General features: G+C 46.2%; 1 protein-coding gene across 1 annotated transcript in view; it reads right to left on the reverse strand.

Annotated features, from left to right (window-relative positions):
* The window catches only part of CASQ2 (calsequestrin 2), a 104408-nt gene that overhangs the window by 17185 nt on the left and 64803 nt on the right, over nt 1-22420 (reverse strand). The window contains exons 8-9 of the mRNA XM_063445811.1: nt 22274-22328; nt 15889-15989 (exon numbers count right to left, since the gene is read on the reverse strand). Of these exons, the coding sequence (XP_063301881.1) occupies nt 15889-15989; nt 22274-22328 (156 nt within the window). The remainder of the gene's footprint in view (nt 1-15888; nt 15990-22273; nt 22329-22420) is intronic.

The following is a 22420-nucleotide window of genomic DNA, read 5'->3' on the forward strand; positions in this document are numbered from 1 at the left end:
TGAGATCCCACGAACATAGTTGAATCGCCACCGGGGTGAAGATTTGACCGACCGCTCTTGAGACGCTTGCCCAAAATAGTTCCATAGTTTCAGAAGTAGCGGTCGGTCAAGTTCAAGAGTAAAAAAACAAATGAAAAGGTGAATGGGTCCCCTGGCTCATGGGTAGTGTTTGTTCAGGAGATCTAGTCGAACAAACTTACCGAACAGAGCTCTCCTGGCTTGCCACAAACAGAAGCAGGCGTTCGTATGGTTTCACCAGTGTTCAGGCCATCAAATGTCCATCTCGGAGTTCCAGGCATTCTACGATTCAGTCCCGCTGCCTGATTCGTGCGACAAGATGGCCACACAAAGAGAGCACTTAATTCTTGTGGTATTTTTAAACTTAATGAGCCAGGGGGGTGGTAGGTGGCCGGTACTTAGTACTCTCGAATAGTGGCAGAATAGGGGAATCCAATATTAAGTAAATCTCCAAACTAAATAGGAGAATAACTCTGGGGAAAGCAAAATAGGGGTTTTGTTACAGACGCCATTACTCCCTATTCCCCTCCCGATCCCCTGTCTATCACTGCGGCGGCTGTATACTAGACTGCTATTGTGGTGGAATCTCAGTAAAAATAAATTTACTAGGACAAGATTGCCACATGGTATGTGCATTTGCATATGTTGATGTACCAGTTAAGTCAATTACACGTAGCTAAGATACAATCAGTAGTGTAAGGAGCAGAAGTAGGAATACAGGATATACGAGTATTTCCCCTCCTCCATTGTGCTGGGCAAGCCATGTGGTCAAACAGGATTTTAGTCTCTATTCGGTTGATTAGATAAGAGTATGTGTAGGTTGAACTGATTATGGGAGGAGCTACATGCCTATATAAGGGACCTACACTGTATGATCAGGACTCAGACTTTGCTGTTTTTTGGTGACATTAGTCCCTCTGAGTCCCGATCGGTGAACCGAATAAAGAATCTTTCTTCCTGAAGAAACCTGTGTCCATCTCTCTGTGCTTGGCTTCCGTCAGTTTCTCCGGTATCATTATTAGGGGGACTGCCATGAAGCAGTAAGGAGGGTGGAGGAGGTGGATTGGTGCAGGTTATCTAGCAAACAAGTAATGTTATTGGGCATTTTCCCACGCTAGACCTTTTTACTCCCTATTCCTCTCCCGGTTCCCTGTCTATTTCTGCGGCAGCTGTATATTAGACATGAATGCAATATTACTGTGATAATCTCGTATGAATCAGCACCCGAACAGCGAGCTATGATCACCAAGTAGGAAGCGAACAAATGGGTATCTGAAATACCAGCATTCATTTCAATTGGTGGCAAGTGACGGGATCTGAACATTCAAATGGAACGCCCGAACCAGGAGAATCCATGAATGCACAGCAGTATGAACGTTTGAGGTCAGTCGTCAAGTAATAAGAAAAGAGCCATACTGATAGCTGAACTAATGGAGAGCGACCAAGCCAGCGATTCCGTAGAAGTAAGCAGGGACGAAGCAGACTTTCAGAGGAAGGTCAAATGGCGACTCAATCTGTTGGGGCCAAACCTCTCACCAGAGATGGTGCTGCAAGTCATGGATCAAGTCTCCACTTCACAGCTGGCACTGCAATCTAACCCTTACCCAAGTGAGACAACTTCACTACAGGGATCCAGTAATGGTGAGCAGCAAAAGAAAGCCAACTATGATGCATTTAAAAGCTTTGTAAATAGGGAGATGGATATAGATGCCTACCTACAGGACTTTGAAAGGCAATGTGCTCTGGAAGAACTGGACAGAGACAAGTGGTTAGCCATCCTGAGCAGCAAGTTGTCCGGCAGAGCAACTAAGGTGTACCGGTCAGTATCAGACTCAGACATACACCATTATGAGCGGGTAAAGGATATTTTGTTGGCACGGTACGCTGTGACACCTGAGGTATACACGAGGAAGTTTCGGGGACTCAAGAAGAACCATAAATACTATTTTGCTGAGTGGGCCTTTCGGATGCACAGGGCAGGCAAGAATTGGATGCAGGGCTGCCAGGCAACCTCTCTGGATGATGCTCTACAATTACTACTGCTGGAGCAATTCTTTCATCATACACCAACAGAGATCAGAGACTGGGTGAGGGACCGTAAGCGGGAAACCGTCGAGGAAGCAGCTAAATTGGTAGATGAGTACCAGGATGGCAGGAGAATGGAACACAGTGAAGGGCGACCTACTTTCCATGCTTCCTACCTGGTACAAACCTCACCACCACCCCCCAGACTTGCTACTTTCACCCCAGCACCCACTCCAGCACCCATCCGATGCTCTGCCTTTTTATGCCACAACTGCCAGGAACCCGGGCATTTTAAGCATAACTGCCCTAACCGGAACCCAGGAGGTTGGGAAAGACCAGTACCTCAACCAACCAGAGCAGCCGCTCATTGTTTCCACCAGAAGGTCCCTAGTAATCCAAACCACAGCGAGGAGCAGTGGACGACTTTGCATGAGGCAAATCCAGTCCAGGCTGCAGGCGACAACCGTGAACACCATTGACAGTGGGTCACCGTTGACAGACAAGAGGCACAGGGTATGAGAGACACTGGCGCCACCCTCACCCTAGTACAGCCACACAAAATCAGTGCTCAAGCCCGCACCAAAAACAGTAGCCATGAGGGTGGCGGGAGGTGCCATCCATAAGCTCCCCATTGCCCGGGTGCACCTAAACTGGGGCTCGGGAGCCAAGCATTTGGAGGTGTGCATCGTGAAGGTGTTACCAGCTGAGGTGTTATTAGGAAATGACCTGGGCTGCCTGACCTCCAGCTCACACACCTCGACCCAGAGGAAACGTACCCAGTGACCACCAGATGGCAAGCCCGCCGGGGGGAGCCAGCACACTCCGAGGACCCTCAGGTAGGACCTCCTGTCGCTCCCTTAACCAAAGTCCCTCTCCCGTACCCAGAGGTTTTGAGCTAGAACAGAGGGCAGACCCCACACTAGAAGGGTATAGGAAATAAGCAGCGTCCCCCCAAGGAGATATCGCTCAGGAAAGGTTTGAGTGGGACAACGGTTTATTATTAATATTACCCAGGACATACTTGAAAACAAGAGAAATCTCAATGTATCTTTCCTGGTAAAATATTTTATAAATAAATAAATTATACCGGGTGACAGGGGGAACAGGGAGTGGAGAAGCACAGATAGCTAAAAGGCAGTTGATAGTGCCACATAAATTAGAGCTGAGCTGCTGAAGCTTAGCCACAACATTCCCCTAGCTGGACATCTGGGTGTCCGGAAGACTAAAGACTGGCTAACCCAGACCTTCTCTTGGCCAGGGATAACACAAGACCTGCAGGATTACTGCCGGACGTGTGACACTTGCCAAAAGATAGGGAAGAGGGGTGACCACCCATAATAGAGGAACCCTTCCACTGGGTAGCGGTGGACTTAATAGGCCCTCTCAGTAACTCCAGCACATCGGGAAAGAGCTATATATTCACGGTAGTAGATTATGCTACTAGGTATCATGAGGCTGTAGCTCTTTCTAATATAGAGGCCAAAACTGTGGTCGAGGCTCTAGTAAAGATTTTTACTAGAGTTGGTTTCCCTAGGGAAATTCAATCTGATCAGGGGACTCAAGTTACCGCAACTGTGACCCAACAGTTATGGCAGAGTTGCAGAGTGAAACCCCTGTTTAGCTCTCCCTACTATCCCCAGATGAACGGACTCTGTAAAAAATTTATTGGCACGCTCAAGCAGATGCTTAAGACGTTCATGGCCTCCTGTCAGCACATGGAAAGGTTTCTTCCTCCTCTGCTGTTTGCCTACAGCGAAGTGCCCCAGGCCTCTACCGGGTTCTCCCCCTTCGAACTCCTTTTTGGGAGAAAAGTGCGGGGACCCCTAGACCTCATACGGGAACACTGGGAGGGTAACACAAGAGAGAGGGGAATACCTATTGTACCCTATGTTTTGCAGTTGAGGGACCGCTTGCAGATGCTCACTGACTGTCTGGAAGAATCTGCAGACAACTCAGCGACGCCAGAAGAGATGGTATGATAGGGGTGCCCGAGATAGGATCCTAGAAATAGGACAAAAAGTATTAGCCCTGAAGCCGTCTAAGAAAGACAAGCTTCAGGCCGCATGGCAGGGACCTTTCCAGGTAGTGGAGCGCATAAGCGTATGTGCCCCTTCATTTGAGGATAGAAAGGGTCTTCCCCTTCCGGACTTGCTCGTCCCCTCCTCCGGTACGGTAGAGCAAGTCAGTCTAGGGGAAAAATTAGAGCCCTTCCAGAGTCCTTGGACTTTTCCGGTAGCGCTGGTCCGCAAGCAAGATGGTACGACTTGCTTCTGTATCGTCTACCGGACGCTTAACGACAGAACCATTACCGATGCCTACTCCATGAACAGGATAGACAAGTTACTGAATCGTATGGCTGGGGGGAATTACTTGACTACCATAGATTTGTGTAAAGGTTATTGGCAAATCCCCCTGGAACCAGCGGTCATTCCTAAGTCGACATTCGTCACCCCATTTGGGCTATACCAGTTTAAGGTTATGCCATTTGAGATGAAGAATGCCCCGGCTACTTTTCAGAGGATGACCGACAGGTTCCTAGAGGGATTTCAGGACTTTGCATGTGCGTATATTGATGATATTGCCATCTACAGCCACACTGGGAGGACCACCTGAAACACTTATCTATGGTACTGAAGTGAATTCAGGCAGCTGGGCTCACTTTGAAGCCTAACAAGGTACAGGTACAGTATCTCGGCCATAGGGTAGGTTCGGGCAAACAGCGACCAGAACCTGCCAAGGTAATGTCACGACTACTAGTGTGGTCCAGCACACAGAAACTATGTAAACATATACATAAACAAGGAAAGGAAAAATAACCCCTTAAGGACAGAGCTTCAGAAGCCTGTCCTTCACTTTATGACAACGGCATTTTTTGCATTTTTTGCTGTTTGCGTTCAACTGCAATTTGCATTTTACTAATTTATTGCACCGACGCATATTATATACCGTTTTTTAAAGGACAGAAAGGGCTTTAATTTGATGTAACACATATATATATAAATGCTTATTTATTATGAAAAAAATACAGAAAAATGCAAAAAAAATGACAATTTTTGTGTTTTTTTTTTTACTGTTTTTGCAATAATAATGTGTGCACAATTAGTGCAGGTTAAGGAAAGTAACTAAAAATAAATTCATTTAGTTGTTCTGATTTACAGAATATTTAATGTGTCTGGGATTTTAAGTTTTTTTTGGTAGTTACAGGTCACAAAGCACAAGGAGTAAAATAAACTTTTAATGTGGAGCGATTTTAGAATTTGGTATGTTTGTCTTGTAAGCTTAATAGCCATAAAATAAAACAAAATTGCCACACAAAAGTATATATTTATATAAAGTAGACATCACAGGCTATTTACCTAAGGTTGTTTTGACACTTTCTACGTAGCCATTTCACCGCCAATCTCTGCTAAATATTGGAGTAAGATTGAGTTTTTTTGGGGTTTTGGCACACAAACTTTTGTATCGTTGGTGTGTGCTATTCCTGTACAAAGTTTTATTATGTGTTCAGTTACATCTGCTGAGTAAAATGACACCCCCATTGTATGTCTTTGGCACTATTTTGTGAAGCTACAGTGCCATATAGGAGACCTATCCATTTCAGTATTCACAGTAGAATTTTGAGAGACGGATTTAATTAGCCTATGCTTCCATTTGGGGTATTATAACAGTTTGACTGTTCAAAAAAAACCCACAAAGGCCTACCATTTGTAAAAGTAGACACCCCAGGGTATCTCATAAGGTGCATATTGTGCCTTAACATGCCCCCATTTTTTTACCATTACATGCCAAAGTATGTGGTAAAAAATAATTTTGTGCATTTTTTACATACGGATTGCATTTTTGCTGGGCATTTTGTATATTTCATATGTGCCACTAAGTTCAAAACCCCCAAATTATGCTCAGCTAAGTCTTCTGAGTAAAAAGACCCCCCCAATGAATGTCTTTGGCACTATTTTGTGAAGCTACAGTGCCATATAGGAGACCAAGCCATATCAGTTTTTACCGAACTTTGAATTTTGACGCTGGGCCTATGTGCAATTTCCAAGCATCTTCTCAGGTTTTAAATTCAAACTACCCCACAAAGGCCTACCATTTCTTAAAGTAGACACCCCAGGGTATTTCAAAAGGCATATTTTGAACCTTAGCATGGGATCATTTTTCCGCTAGCTTGTACCAGGTGTAGTGGTAATAAGCGTTTTTTCTGCCTTTTTGACACACAAAGTGAGTTTGCACAGTATATTTTGCAAACCTTATGTGTGCTACCACTGTATAATACTTCATATGTTGCTCAGCTATGTGGTCTGAGTACAGCAATACCCCCATATGTACCTTTGCCAGGTATATGTGGACATCGGAGGGGCACATTTGGGACTGAGCCATTCCATTTTTTTTTCAAACGTTGAAGTTTTACGCTGTGTCCATGTTCCAATTTGGAGTAGTTTAGCTGCCTGGTTATTGAAACTTCCCCACAAACACATACTATTTATTAAAGAATACACCCTGGGGTAATTCAAAAGGCATATTTTGAACCTTAGCGTGGGATCATTTTTTCTCTAGTTTGTTCTAGGTGTAGTGGTAATGAGCGTTTTTAAATGTATTTTTTAACTTTTTTAACTTTTTTTTTACTTTTTAAAACTATTTTTTAAACTTTTGTTTTGCTTATTAATTTTTTTAAACTTTCCTAAACTTTCTTAACTTTTTTTTTACAGATTTAATATTTTTCTAAGTTTTTCTTTTACCGTTAACCCCTAACTAGCAGTAAGCAGCACTAACCGTAAATTCCCCATTTTCCCATAACTCCCACCCACCCCACCTAGAAAAAATATTTAATTATACAATATTTAAATTAGTTAATTAAATAAATTGAACCCCTGAGGATTAAAAAATAAATAAAAGTTAATCGTCAGGGGTTAAAAAAAAATTAGATCACAGTATAATATTGTGATCTGTGTTTTGATCACTGTAGGCAGTGATCGACTGGCAGGGAAGGGGTTAATTTTTATTTGGACCGGGTAAAGGGGTGTGTTTTTTTTTATTTTTTTTTACTTAAACGTTATAAAAACTTTTTTTAACTTAATTTTTCACTTTTTAAAGCTTATTTTAAAACTTTTTTTTAACGTTAACACCTAGTTAGCCTAACACTAAATCCCTCAATTCCCCACTAACTTCCATCCACCCCAGCTAGCTAAATATATAATTTTAAAATACTTAAATTAATCAATAAAATTAATTTAACCTCTGAGGGTTAAAAAAAAAAAAGAATTAACCCTCAGGGGTTAAAAAAAAAATCAGGGGGGGGGCGTGGCTTGGCTGCCGATGGAGTAGGAAGCAGGAGACCAGAGCTCCTAGGCCCCAACCCGCTAAAACCCGGTAAAACGCAGCAAATTTGGCAGATTATATGGGGAAACCCAAACGAGGGGCCACCCCCAAACCTCCGCACACACGGGGTCCAAACGCCAGGCCCGATGGATGACTATCTCTCTACCTCGCTCACCCTAGGGAGACCACGCGACCAGGGCAAGATGGCGCCCTCGTCACCGGGACCCAGCAGTCCAGCAGACTCCACAAGGAGCTCCCCGAGGGGAGATGCTCTCTCCCAGCTGTCCGCAGACCTCGCAGCCATATCGGCAAACATGCTCACACGCAAAGATAAAGCAGACCTCGTTGCGGAGCTCCGCACCGCGATCCGGGAGGAAATCATGGCAGTTCGGAGGGATCTTGCGACCTTGGAGACGAGGGTGGACGCCCTGGAGGAACACCGCTTGCACACAACCAATCACTCGCAGGCAGACGATCTAGCAGCGTCGAGGCAAGATAACATGCTACTAGACCTCAGACGACAAACGGAAGACCTCGATAACCGAGGGCGCCGAAATAACATCCGTGTGCGCGGCCTACCGGAATCCGAGGGGGAGACACCCCAAGAGCTCCTGACGGGCCTGTTCTCCCATATCCTAGGGGGAGAGGCTCCAGCGGACTTCGGCCTGGAAAGAGCCCACAGAGCACTGAGGGCCCCACGCAGAGATGGCTTGCCCAGGGACCTAATCTGCTGCCTGCAGTCCTTCCAACTGAAAGAAACCATCATGAGGGCTGCCAGATCGCAACACACCATCAGATATAGGGAGGCTCAAATATCCCTATACCAGGACTTATCCACACTCACACTGGACGCCCGAAGAGCACTGAAATCAGTAACCAGCCTCCTGCGGGAGAAGAGGATCCCATACAAATGGGGGTTCCCATTTAGCCTGCAGGCTAGAGTGGACGGGCAATGGCACATTATGAGATGGCCTAATGACACTCCCCGATTTCTACGGGCCGTTGGCCTACCACCCATGACAATTCCAAATTGGATTTTGGACTGCCCACCGACACGCCCCACCGGTCCCACCATCCCGGCGGAGAATCTTTTTGATGACAACACAGGCCCGCGCCCGAGACGAGGCGGTCCTATAGTTCCAGAGGAATAGACGAGAGACCACTTTGCACCGACCCCGGGCTACTGCTGCACCACCGGACGCCGGATCCCTGCACCTTAAGCGGAGAAGAACTTGCCGAACACCTGTCCCATCGCCGTAAAGGCCCAGTTACACCCCGTGAAGCAGGCCCCAACCGAACTGGTATGTACTACAAACCCACTCCACCCCCGCTATTCATGCACAGGCCCGGGATATAGACCCATTTGGGAGGGGAGAGGGTATACGAAGATGGGAGTTCATGGTGGTACCGAGACGGAGACTACCCCCCACAGAAATAGCTACTATGAGGGGGAACCAGCATAGGTTGGGGAGGAAGGGCCCGATGAGGGGGTTGGGGATTTCACCCGGGGTAATAGGTTGTCACCAAGCCAGAGGGACACTGCTGCCCAAATTCAAAAGGGCCGTTGAGACCGGAGCTTTTCAAAGAACCAGCCAGATCCTGAACTCTCCTATATGGACCTAACATAAGACACTCAGGACTTGCAGCCGTTATACCATATACAAGGCAGCCCACGGGTACTAGGCCCTAAGGCGCGCAGCTCACGTCAGCCTTAACAGCTGGAAAGGTCCATAGCAAAAGTTAGTTGAGTATGGGTCACCCCGCCACAAAAGCTTGGACGATATGCACTAAACTGGCCTGGACTAGAACAGATATACCAATTTGCGCCCAAGAAATCCTGGGATCATGTAACTTGGTTAGGCACTGACCCATAGGGGGGGGGGACCATGAGGGCCTGGGGGGCCCACGAAACAGTACACTACGAGTAAGCAGGGCAGGGAAGCACACCCATCGCACCCCCAGGACCTAAGGGGCCCCCCGCCGCTAACACAGTTATTAGCAGGCTCGGGGTCCGGATGAGGGGTCCGGCGGCCGTGACGTTTAGATAGCCTGAGAAAGAGGTCACAAAAGGTGCATAGAAATGTCAATGTTTATTGTCTGCTACTTCATGGTTTCCTTGTTTTAGTTAAATGTTGCTCCTGACAGGCCATGGCATGACCAGACAGTAGTGGCCCTATGCTGTAATCGACTAGACGGGAAAGCTAAGCTACCCCAACCGACGAGCCCATAATCCTAGCCTTGACAGAGGACACCTGTGCAATAGTTAGACCAATGGGACCCCGACGGCCGGAGAGCCGAGACAACGACAGTGAGACGGAGTGCGACAGGTGGCCCCTCCAAAGCTTGATCCCCAGCAGACCCCAACTAAGACGCCCCCCTCTCATACGATTCCATTACCCTAACGATGAGACACCCCACATGACAGACGATAACGAAGGCGGACAGTCACCCCCAGCGGGTTGGGGGACCTGGGAGACAGTCACGGACAAACTTCAGACAACCGTGTGACTGACACCGCTGGCTGCCCTCCCCGCACCTCACGCAACTGACCAGAATTGTACATACCGGTCGGAATTCGGCGGGGCTACTGGTTGGCCCCCGCCGAAGATAGCCTCCGACCGAGGTTCGACGTTGCACCCACCTGACCTAACCACCCCCCAAACTCCCCCCTCCCCCTTGTTATACGACCCCTTAACCCCCCTCACCCCAGACCTGTCTCGTTACTCCGGCTGCACGCGCAGGGTTCCCGAAGGGGGCCCCCGGCCCGCGAGACCATGTCGAGCATTCGCCCAGCACAATTGAAAATATGGTCAAACAATACCCGAGGCTTAAACGTCCCGGAGAAGCGCTCCCAATTACTCCGCCACCTGTGGACCGAGAGAGTGTCGGTAGCGTTCCTGCAGGAGACGCACTTCATGAGCCGAACCCAACCCAAACTCGAGAACAACAGATTCCCCCAGGGGTTTTACGCTAACCACCCAGACGCCAAAAAAACGGGGGTCGCGATACTAATTGCACACACGGTCCCATACCAACACAGGGAAACACTCGCTGACCCGAATGGGAGGTATATATTCATCAAGGGCACTATCGCAGATCACACATACACACTGGCATGCGTTTATAGTCCAAACCGAACACAACACACATTCCTTGCCAAGACATTAGCTAAACTGGACCGCTTTAGAGAGGGCCTCCTAATACTAGCGGGAGACCTGAACCTTCCCCTGAACCCCCACCAAGACACCTCGAGAGGTGCTAGTGCCATACCACCACACTGCCTACAAGCAGCTAGGAGATCCCTACACAAGGCGGGGTTAGTTGACAGCTGGAGGACAGCCCACCCGGATGATAAGGACTATACCTGTTACTCGGCTGTACACAAGTTGTACAGCCGCATAGATTATATCTTCATATCGCAGGAACACCTGTCGCTCCTCCGGGAAGCGCACATAGGGATAGCCTACCAGTCAGATCATGCCCCAGCAACGATGCAAATCAGCTCCCCCCTTTTTAAACCAACGGAACGCCAGTGGAAACTCAACGAGTCCATCCTGGCGGACCTGGTGATCCACACCGAGGCACACCAGGCCATCACCCAGTACTTTGAACTTAACGAGACCCCCGACATGCCCCCGCTGACACTGTGGGAAGCACATGTGTGGTCCGGGGGCACTTTATATCCAAATGCACCCACCGCAAGAAGGAAAAGACACGCCGCATCACAGACCTGACAAGACGGATCGCGGACCTAGAATGCACCCACAAACAGACGTTAGACGACGCCACCTATCTCCAGTTGACAGAGACCCGAAGGGAACTCAGAGACCTCCTCGCACAGGAACACCTACACATACTGCGGAAATCATCCAGGTTCTTCTATGAATACTCCAATAAGAGCGGAAGACTCTTGGCACAAATGCTCCGAGCCAAGAGGAGGGTCCAACACATACACAAGCTCCAGACACGGGCGGGCACCCACACCAGCATGCCCCAAGGGATCATGGAAGCCTTCCGATCCTACTATACAGACCTTTACAACCTAAAACCGCCCTCCAAAATATCGCAGACTACCTATCGAAACACATCACCCGCAAGATAACTCCAGAAATCGCAGAGGACCTGGACAGCCCCTTGACACTGGAGGAGCTGACCCTGGCATTAAAGCGCTCAAAAACGCATTGGGCACCGGGCCCGGACGGTCTCCCGCTCACATACTTGCGGTCGTTCCAGGACATACTCCTACCGAGGCTCCTCGCGGGCCTTAACTCCATAAGAGATGGCTGGAGCTTTCCCACGGACTCCCTGGCGGCGACAGTCACGGTCATTCCCAAAGAGGGCAAGGATCCCACCATCTGTGCTAACTACAGGCCTATTTCGCTATTGAATGCCGACCTGAAATTATTCACCAAGGCCCTGTCCTTGAGGCTGGCACGAATAATGCCTGACCTGGTCCACCCGGACCAGGTGGGTTTCATCCCGGGAAGAGAAGCCAGGGATGACACTATACGGGCCCTTAATGTCATCCACGTCGCCAGGAAGTCCAACCGAGAGACGGTACTCATATCAACAGACGCCGAAAAGGCGTTCGATTGGGTGAACTAGAGGTTTATGGCCGAAACGTTGCGGCATATGGGCCTCGGACCACACATGCGCTCATGGGTCTCAGCACTCTATACCACTCCGACTGCGAGAATCAGAATCAATGGAGCCTTGACAAAGGCCTTCCCTATAAGTAACGGCACTCGACAGGGATGCCCCCTGTCCCCTCTCCTGTTTGCCCTCACCCTGGAACCGTTCTTGGAGGCGGTCAGACGGGACGGGGGTATTACGGGGGTTCGAGTGGGCGGAGAGGAACATCGTGTGGCAGCATACGCCGACGTTATGCTCTTCTTTCTAGAACAGCCACTAATATCCGTCCCCAACCTACTGCAGGCATTTGAGACCTACGGACGACTATCCAACCTGAAGCTAAACATCGACAAGTCCGAAGCCATGTCAATATCACGAAATGAGGACCTCGAAGCCCGACTCAGCTCCCAATTCGCATTCTCTTGGTGCTCATCCAAACTTTGCTACCTGGGCACCTGGCTGCCGAAAGACCTATCACGACTCTACCCGTTGAACTTCCTCCCCATCCTGGCGTCCATACAACAAGACCTGGCACGCTGGACAGGTCAATACATATCGTGGTTCGGCCGCATTAATGCGGTTAAGATGAATATCCTGCCTCGGCTGCTCTACTTGTTCGCAACCCTGCCCACGAGGATCCCAGGAGCCTTTTTCCGGTCGGCGGAGACGGCCATCCGAAAATTTGTGTGGAATCAGAGACCGACCCGAATCCGCAAGACCACCTTAGAACGCCCCAAAGCCGCCGGGGGGGTGGGGTTGCCGTCCCTCCTCGCCTACCATCAGGCAACCCACCTACATAGAATAGTAGATTGGCACGCCCACCCTAGCCCCAGACGGTGGGTACAGATGGAGACGAAACAGTACCCAGGCACCATCCCGTCCAGACTCTGGCTGGGAAGACTAACCTTCACTGAATTACAAACGGGCAACCCCATCATTGATGCCACACTCAAGACTTGGTGCACTCTTAGATACGCCCGTCAACTGACGACCTCCCCAAACCCCCTCACCCCTATCACCTACAACCCCGACCTAGCAGGGGGCCTCCCCCCACAACCTTCAAAAACATCCAAAGGTCAAACTGGATCTACACGCGGCAATGGAGCACGGGAAATGAACTCCGGCCGCTGATGGACCTGATGGATGACCGGCCTCCCACACAACTGGACGCGTATCACTACCACCAGGTGAAGACGTATTATACATTACTGCCTGGTAGAGCCCAACTCCACAGGCAACTCACTGAATTTGAACAAATGTGCACAAACAGGAAACATATTGAGCACGGGATCTCCCAGATGTACAGTATACTTCAGGAGTCGGAGGACAAGGGCAGTCCAGCCTATGTAAGCAAGTGGGAGGCGGAGACCGAGACCCAACTTACGGACCAGGAGTGGGGGAAAATATTCCAACTCTCACATAAATGCTCCATAAGTTCAAAGTTCCAGGAAACTAATTATAAAGTACTGACTCGATGGTACCAAACACCGGACGACCTCAGACGCATGCGAGTCACCGACACAGGGGAATGCTGGAGATGTGGCACCGAACTGGGTACCCACATACACATATGGTGGGCATGCCGGCACATCAAGCCATACTGGCAGATGATCCACTCAAAGATCAGGGAGATCACAGGTTCGAACATACCCCTACAACCCCTACAGATGCTCCTACACCACACACCCACACCAGTACGCACATACAAAAATTCCCTCACCATACATTTACTCACAGCAGCGAAAGCCCTTATACCACTACATTGGAAACGCACAACGGTCCCCACATTCCAACAATGGGTAGATAAAGTCGAAACCATCTATGACATGGAAATCATGACCGCCTCCCTGCAGGGGCGCTCCGACAAGTGTGCCCTTAGGTGGTTCCCCTGGAAATCATATCTGTCAAAAAAAGACAACATAAGCCGCCTTTAGATGGCACACAAGGGTGAGACGCCCGAGATGTAGCCACCTGCGGTTCACGAGTTGACCGCTGTTGGAAAGAGCTGTTGGCATGGTCGCGTGGGCCGAGGGGTCTATGGCCGGACATCCCGCTCCCCGTTCCCCCTGCCTACCCATCCTGATTTCCAAATACCCCCCCCAAAAAATACTTGAACTAAATTACTGTAGAGACATCCCTACCTACCCTGACCGATACCCCACCCTACGACAGCACCCACTAGCCCTTGAGACTGACGGGACTACAACCCACCCACTATAAGCCCCGACATAAGGAGCTTCTCTACCACGTCCCACCGTTCTACATACAAAGATGGGAATCGGTCATGCAAACCCCAGACCTCAATACCGCTTTCTTAAATTACCCACAGTTTTAACCTACCCTGTTGGAATTACTTATTTAGTTATATAAAAATTGGATAGAATGGTAACACGATTCATGCCTGGAACTAGACGCCGATAGAACTCAGCCATTATGTATAAACTCAGTTATAAATGGATATACTGTTGTGAAACTTGAGACACGGCTTTTGCATGAGCCTACAAATTGTCTATACTTCAAATGCTTGTATTAATCGACTTTACCATTCGAAAAATAAAGAATTAAAAAAAAAAAAAAAAAAAATAAGATCATAGTAAAATGTAATCCCTGCCAATTGATCACTGTAGTTAGTGATCAATTGGCAGGGAAGGGGTTATTTTTTTTATTAAAATGGGTAAAGGGGGGTGGGATTTTAATTTTACTTTTTTTTTCAGCACTGATCCGTCTCCCTGCACTTCACACTGAACCCGGAAGTGCAGGGAGGCGGAAGGTGAGTATACAGAGCACATGTGCTCGCTCTGACATGCTGTCAGAGCGGGCACATGTACTGGGACAGCCTGATCCGGTGCTCCCGGTCTGCCTCTAATACAGAGGCAGACCGGAGCACCATTAACCCCACGATCACCGATCTGGGGTTAATTTTACCGCGTGACGGACGAGGTCCGTCACTCGTCATTAACACATTCACCTGAGTGACGGACCTCATCCGTCACTCGTCCTTAAGGGAATAAAAGGACAGAGCGTAAACCGGACCTTAGAATGGCCGGACTAATACGCTAGAGACAGAGAATGGTCAAAGGGAAAGCCGAGTTCAAGGAAGCCAGTAAACACACACACACACAGATATACACAGAAATACACACACACAGCTATACACACAGATATACGCAGAGATGTACACACACACACAGATATCCGCACAGATGTACACACACACACATAGATATACACACACACATATAGATATACACACATATACAGATATACACACAGATACATACACACATATACAGACAGATATACACACACACAGATGTACACACACACAGAATTTAGTTTGAGCCCCCCACCAAGGTAACTCATGGACCAGCAATAACATTTAAGCTGAGTACTATATCAACAAAAATAATGACGTTTTGTAATTATAATTACTGCTAAAAAGACTAAAAATAAGAAACAATAAAAATGAAATAATATTAACACGGCAGTGACGTAGGAGCAGAGTTACGTCACATGCTGGCTCTGGCATCATTAGAGGGTGCGCAAGGAAGTTGTGCAGGCAGGGCACAGTAAGTACACCACTCACCCACACCTCTGCCTAAGTGTGGGGACTGCTGAGAGGGGCCCACCACACATGGCAAGCCGCTGGGTCCGCATATGACGTCCAGCCCTAGGTTTGTGACTGAGGCTCGTCTGGCCACAGACTAAGGACTCGACAGCCTGGATCTCCCTGATATGTAGAACTCCAGGACCCAGTTGCAATCACGACTGTTGCAACCCTGGTAGTTCTTTGTTCCTGCGATAAATCTGACTTTTAGGTAGAAAGTGTATAGCTTTATAGCCATTTATCTAATGAGACATAACAGAGCCTGTTAGTGCACCCCATAGTCTCACCAATGGGAAGTCATCAGGGTCAATCCACACAATGCTCAGATCTGGATTCTCTGTGTTTTCACGGGCAACCTCCTTCAATATCTGAAGAAATTCATAACCATCTAAAAGAATAAAAGAAATAAGGCAAAGTGTCACCAACATAAAATATGGGACAGTTAGACAGCACGTTCCAGAGATAACCACACACAAAGACCACGTCTGTCAGACTTACTCCAAGCATGGCTGGGAGCAGAAATGTATCTAGCGGACCTAGCATGTACTCTAATCACACTAGATATAACATCCCATGATGGGGTCCACCATTTATACCCATTATACCTGTGACACTATTTATACCCGTTATATCGGGGGCACTATTTATATCCGTTATACCGGGGTCACTATTTATTCCCATTATACCGGGGTCACTATTTATTCCCATTATACCGGGGACACTATTTATACCCGTTATACCGGGGACACTATTTATATCCGTTATACCGGGGAAACTATTTATTCCCATTATACCGGGGGCACTATTTATATCCGTTATACCGGGGACACTATTTATTCCCATTATACCGGGGGCACTATTTATACTCATTATACCGGGGACACTATTTATACCCATTATACCGGGGGCACTATTTATACCCGTTATACCGGGGACACTATTTATACCCATTATACCGGGGACACTATTTATACCCGTTATACCGGGGACACTATTTATACCCGTTATACCGGGGACACTATTTATACCCATTATACCGGGGACACTATTTATATCCGTTCTACCGGGGACACTATTTATACCCATTATACCGGGGACACTGTTTATACCCATTATACCGGGACACTATTTATACCCATTATACTGGGGACACTATTTATTCCCATTATACCGGGGACACTATTTATATCCGTTATACCGGGGACACTATTTATACCCGTTATACCGGGGACACTATTTATACCCATTATACCGGGGACACTATTTATACTCATTATACCGGGGACACTATTTATACCCATTATACCGGGGACACTGTTTATACCCATTATACCGGGGACACTATTTATACCCATTATACCGGGGACACTATTTATACTCATTATACCGGGGGCACTATTTATACTCATTATACCGGGGGCACTATTTATATCCGTTATACCGGGGACACTATTTATTTCCATTATACCGGGGGCACTATTTATATCCGTTATACCGGGGACACTATTTATTCCCATTATACCGGGGACACTATTTATACTCATTATACCGGGGGCACTATTTATATCCGTTATACCGGGGACACTATTTATTCCCATTATACCGGGGGCACTATTTATACTCATTATACCGGGGACACTATTTATACCGATTATACCGGGGACACTATTTATACTCATTATACCGGGGGCACTATTTATACTCATTATACCGGGGGCACTATTTATATCCGTTATACCGGGGACACTATTTATTCCCATTATACCGGGGGCACTATTTATACTCATTATACCGGGGACACTATTTATACCCATTATACCGGGGACACTATTTATACTCATTATACCGGGGACACTATTTATACCCATTATACCGGGGGCACTATTTATACTCATTATACCGGGGACACTATTTATACTCATTATACCGGGGGCACTATTTATATCCGTTATACCGGGGACACTATTTATACTCATTATACCGGGGACACTATTTATACTCATTATACCGGGGGCACTATTTATATCCGTTATACCGGGGGCACTATTTATACCCATTATACCGGGGACACTATTTATACTCATTATACCGGGGGCACTATTTATACCCATTATACCGGGGACACTATTTATACTCATTATACCGGGGACACTATTTATACCGATTATTCCCGGGGACACTATTTATACCGATTATACCGGGGACACTATTTATACTCATTATACCGGGGGCACTATTTATACTCATTATACCGGGGGCACTATTTATATCCGTTATACCGGGGACACTATTTATTCCCATTATACCGGGGGCACTATTTATACTCATTATACCGGGGACACTATTTATACCCATTATACCGGGGACACTATTTATGCTCATTATACCGGGGACACTATTTATACCCATTATACCGGGGGCACTATTTATACTCATTATACCGGGGACACTATTTATACTCATTATACCGGGGGCACTATTTATATCCGTTATACCGGGGACACTATTTATACTCATTATACCGGGGACACTATTTATACTCCTTATACCGGGGGCACTATTTATATCCGTTATACCGGGGGCACTATTTATACCCATTATACCGGGGACACTATTTATATCCGTTATACCGGGGACACTATTTATTCCCATTATACCGGGGACACTATTTATACTCATTATACCGGGGACACTATTTATACCCATTATACCGGGGACACTATTTATACCCGTTATACCGGGGACACTATTTATACCCGTTATACCGGGGGCACTATTTATACTCATTATACCGGGGACACTATTTATACTCATTATACAGGGGACACTATTTATACCCATTATACCGGGGACACTATTTATTCCCATTATACCGGGGACACTATTTATATCCGTTATACCGGGGACACTATTTATATCCGTTATACCGGGGACACTATTTATTCCCATTATACCGGGGACACTATTTATACTCATTATACCGGGGACCCTATTTATACCCATTATACCGGGGGCACTATTTATACTCATTATACCGGGGACACTATTTATACTCATTATACAGGGGACACTATTTATACCCATTATACCGGGGGCACTATTTATACTCATTATACCGGGGACACTATTTATACTCATTATACCGGGGACACTATTTATACTCATTATACCGGGGGCACTATTTATATCCGTTATACCGGGGACACTATTTATTCCCATTATACCGGGGACACTATTTATACTCATTATACCGGGGACCCTATTTATACCCATTATACCGGGGGCACTATTTATACTCATTATACCGGGGACACTATTTATACTCATTATACAGGGGACACTATTTATACCCATTATACCGGGGGCACTATTTATACTCATTATACCGGGGACACTATTTATACTCATTATACCGGGGACACTATTTATACTCATTATACCGGGGGCACTATTTATATCCGTTATACCGGGGACACTATTTATTCCCATTATACCGGGGGCACTATTTATACTCATTATACCGGGGACACTATTTATATCCGTTATACCGGGGACACTATTTATTCCCATTATACCGGGGGCACTATTTATACTCATTATACCGGGGACACTATTTATATCCGTTATACCGGGGACACTATTTATACCCATTATACCGGGGACACTATTTATACCCGTTATACCGGGGACACTATTTATACCCGTTATACCGGGGACACTATTTATACCCATTATACCGGGGACACTATTTATACCCATTATACTGGGGACACTATTTATTCCCATTATACCGGGGACACTATTTATACTCATTATACCGGGGACACTATTTATACTCATTATACCGGGGGCACTATTTATACCCATTATACTGGGGACACTATTTATTCCCATTATACCGGGGACACTATTTATACCCATTATACCGGGGACACTATTTATACTCATTATACCGGGGACACTATTTATATCCATTATACCAGGGACACTATTTATACCCATTATACCGGGGGCACTATTTATATCCGTTATACCGGGGACACTATTTATACCCGTTATACCGGGGACACTATTTATACCCGTTATACCGGGGACACTATTTATATCCATTATACCAGGGACACTATTTATACCCATTATACCGGGGGCACTATTTATACCCATTATACCGGGGACACTATTTATACCCGTTATACCGGGGACACTATTTATATCCATTATACCAGGGACACTATTTATTCCCATTATACCGGGGACACTATTTATATCCGTTATACCGGGGACACTATTTATACCCATTATACTGGGGACACTATTTATTCCCATTATACCGGGGGCACTATTTATATCCGTTATACCGGGGGCACTATTTATATCCGTTATACCGGGGGCACTATTTATATCCGTTATACCGGGGACACTATTTATTCCCATTATACGGGGACACTATTTATACCCATTATACCGGGGGCACTATTTATATCCGTTATACCGGGGACACTATTTATACCCATTATACCGGGGACACTATTTATACCCATTATACCGGGGACACTATTTATTCCCATTATACCGGGGACGCTATTTATACCCATTATACCGGGGACACTATTTATACCCATTATACCGGGGACACTATTTATACCCATTATACCGGGGACACTATTTATACCCATTATACCAGGGACACTATTTATATCCGTTCTACCGGGGACACTATTTATATCCATTATACCGGGGACACTATTTATATCCATTATACCGGGGACACTATTTATATCCATTATACCGGGGACACTATTTATACCCATTATACCGGGGACACTATTTATACCCATTATACCAGGGACACTATTTATATCCGTTCTACCGGGGACACTATTTATACCCATTATACCGGGGACACTATTTATACCGATTATTCCCGGGGACACTATTTATACCCATTATACCGGGGACACTATTTATACCCATTATACCAGGGACACTATTTATATCCGTTCTACCGGGGACACTATTTATATCCATTATACCGGGGACACTATTTATACCCATTATACCGGGGACACTATTTATACCGATTTATTCCCGGGGACACTATTTATACCGATTATACCGGGGACACTATTTATACCCATTATACCAGGGAAACACTATTTATATCCATTATACCGGGGACACTATTTATACCCATTATACCGGGGACACTATTTATACCCATTATACCGGGGACACTATTTATACCCATTATACCGGGGACACTATTTATACCCATTATACCGGGGACACTATTTATACCCATTATACCAGGGACACTATTTATACCCGTTCTACCGGGGACACTATTTATATCCATTATACCGGGGACACTATTTATATCCATTATACCGGGGACACTATTTATATCCATTATACCGGGGACACTATTTATACCCATTATACCGGGGACACTATTTATACCCATTATACCAGGGACACTATTTATATCCGTTCTACCGGGGACACTATTTATATCCATTATACCGGGGACACTATTTATACCCATTATACCGGGGACACTATTTATACCGATTATTCCCGGGGACACTATTTATACCCATTATACCGGGGACACTATTTATACCCATTATACCAGGGACACTATTTATATCCGTTCTACCGGGGACACTATTTATATCCATTATACCGGGGACACTATTTATACCCATTATACCGGGGACACTATTTATACCGATTTATTCCCGGGGACACTATTTATACCGATTATACCGGGGACACTATTTATACCCATTATACCAGGGAAACACTATTTATATCCATTATACCGGGGACACTATTTATACCCATTATACCGGGGACACTATTTATATCCGTTATACCGGGGACACTATTTATACCCATTATACCGGGGACACTATTTATACCCGTTATACCGGGGACACTATTTATACCCATTATACCGGGGACACTATTTATATCCGTTATACCGGGGACACTATTTATGTCCGTTATACCGGGGACACTATATATACCTGTTATACCGGGGACACTATATATATCCGTTATACCGGGGACACTATTTATATCCATTATACCAGGGACACTATTTATACCCATTATACCGGGGACACTATTTATGTCCGTTATACCGGGGACACTATTTATACCCGTTATACCGGGGACACTATTTATACCCGTTATACCGGGGACACTATTTATATCTGTTATACCGGGGACACTATTTATACCCGTTATACCGGGGACACTATTTATACCCGTTATACCGGGGACACTATTTATACCCGTTATACCGGGGACACTATTTATACCCGTTATACCGGGGACACTATTTATACCCGTTATACCGGGGACACTATTTATACCCGTTATACAGGGGACTCTATTTATTCCCATTATACCGGGGACACTATTTATACCCGTTATACCGGGGACACTATTTATATCCGTTATACCGGGGACACTATTTATACTCATTATACCGGGGACACTATTTATACCCGTTATACAGGGGACACTATTTATTCCCATTATACCGGGGACACTATTTATGTCCATTATACAGGGGACACTATTTCAAAGTGCATTTATTAACGCAGGAATTTTGACTCATCTATAGTAGGTGAGTGTACTCCATTTAGTATTTTGTGTTACCTGGATCTTCCTCTTCAGCAAAAGCCACAATGTGAATTCCATCCAAATCATCCTCCTGTGAAAGACGTGAGAATTAGCGAATCCCCCCATATCTCCTACCATCTGCCCCGCGCACGGACAGGCAGCAACCTACTCTTTAGGAAGAAG

The sequence above is a fragment of the Pelobates fuscus genome, chromosome 1 (genome assembly GCF_036172605.1).
Source record: "Pelobates fuscus isolate aPelFus1 chromosome 1, aPelFus1.pri, whole genome shotgun sequence".
In the NCBI taxonomy this organism is placed as follows: Eukaryota; Metazoa; Chordata; class Amphibia; order Anura; family Pelobatidae; genus Pelobates; species Pelobates fuscus.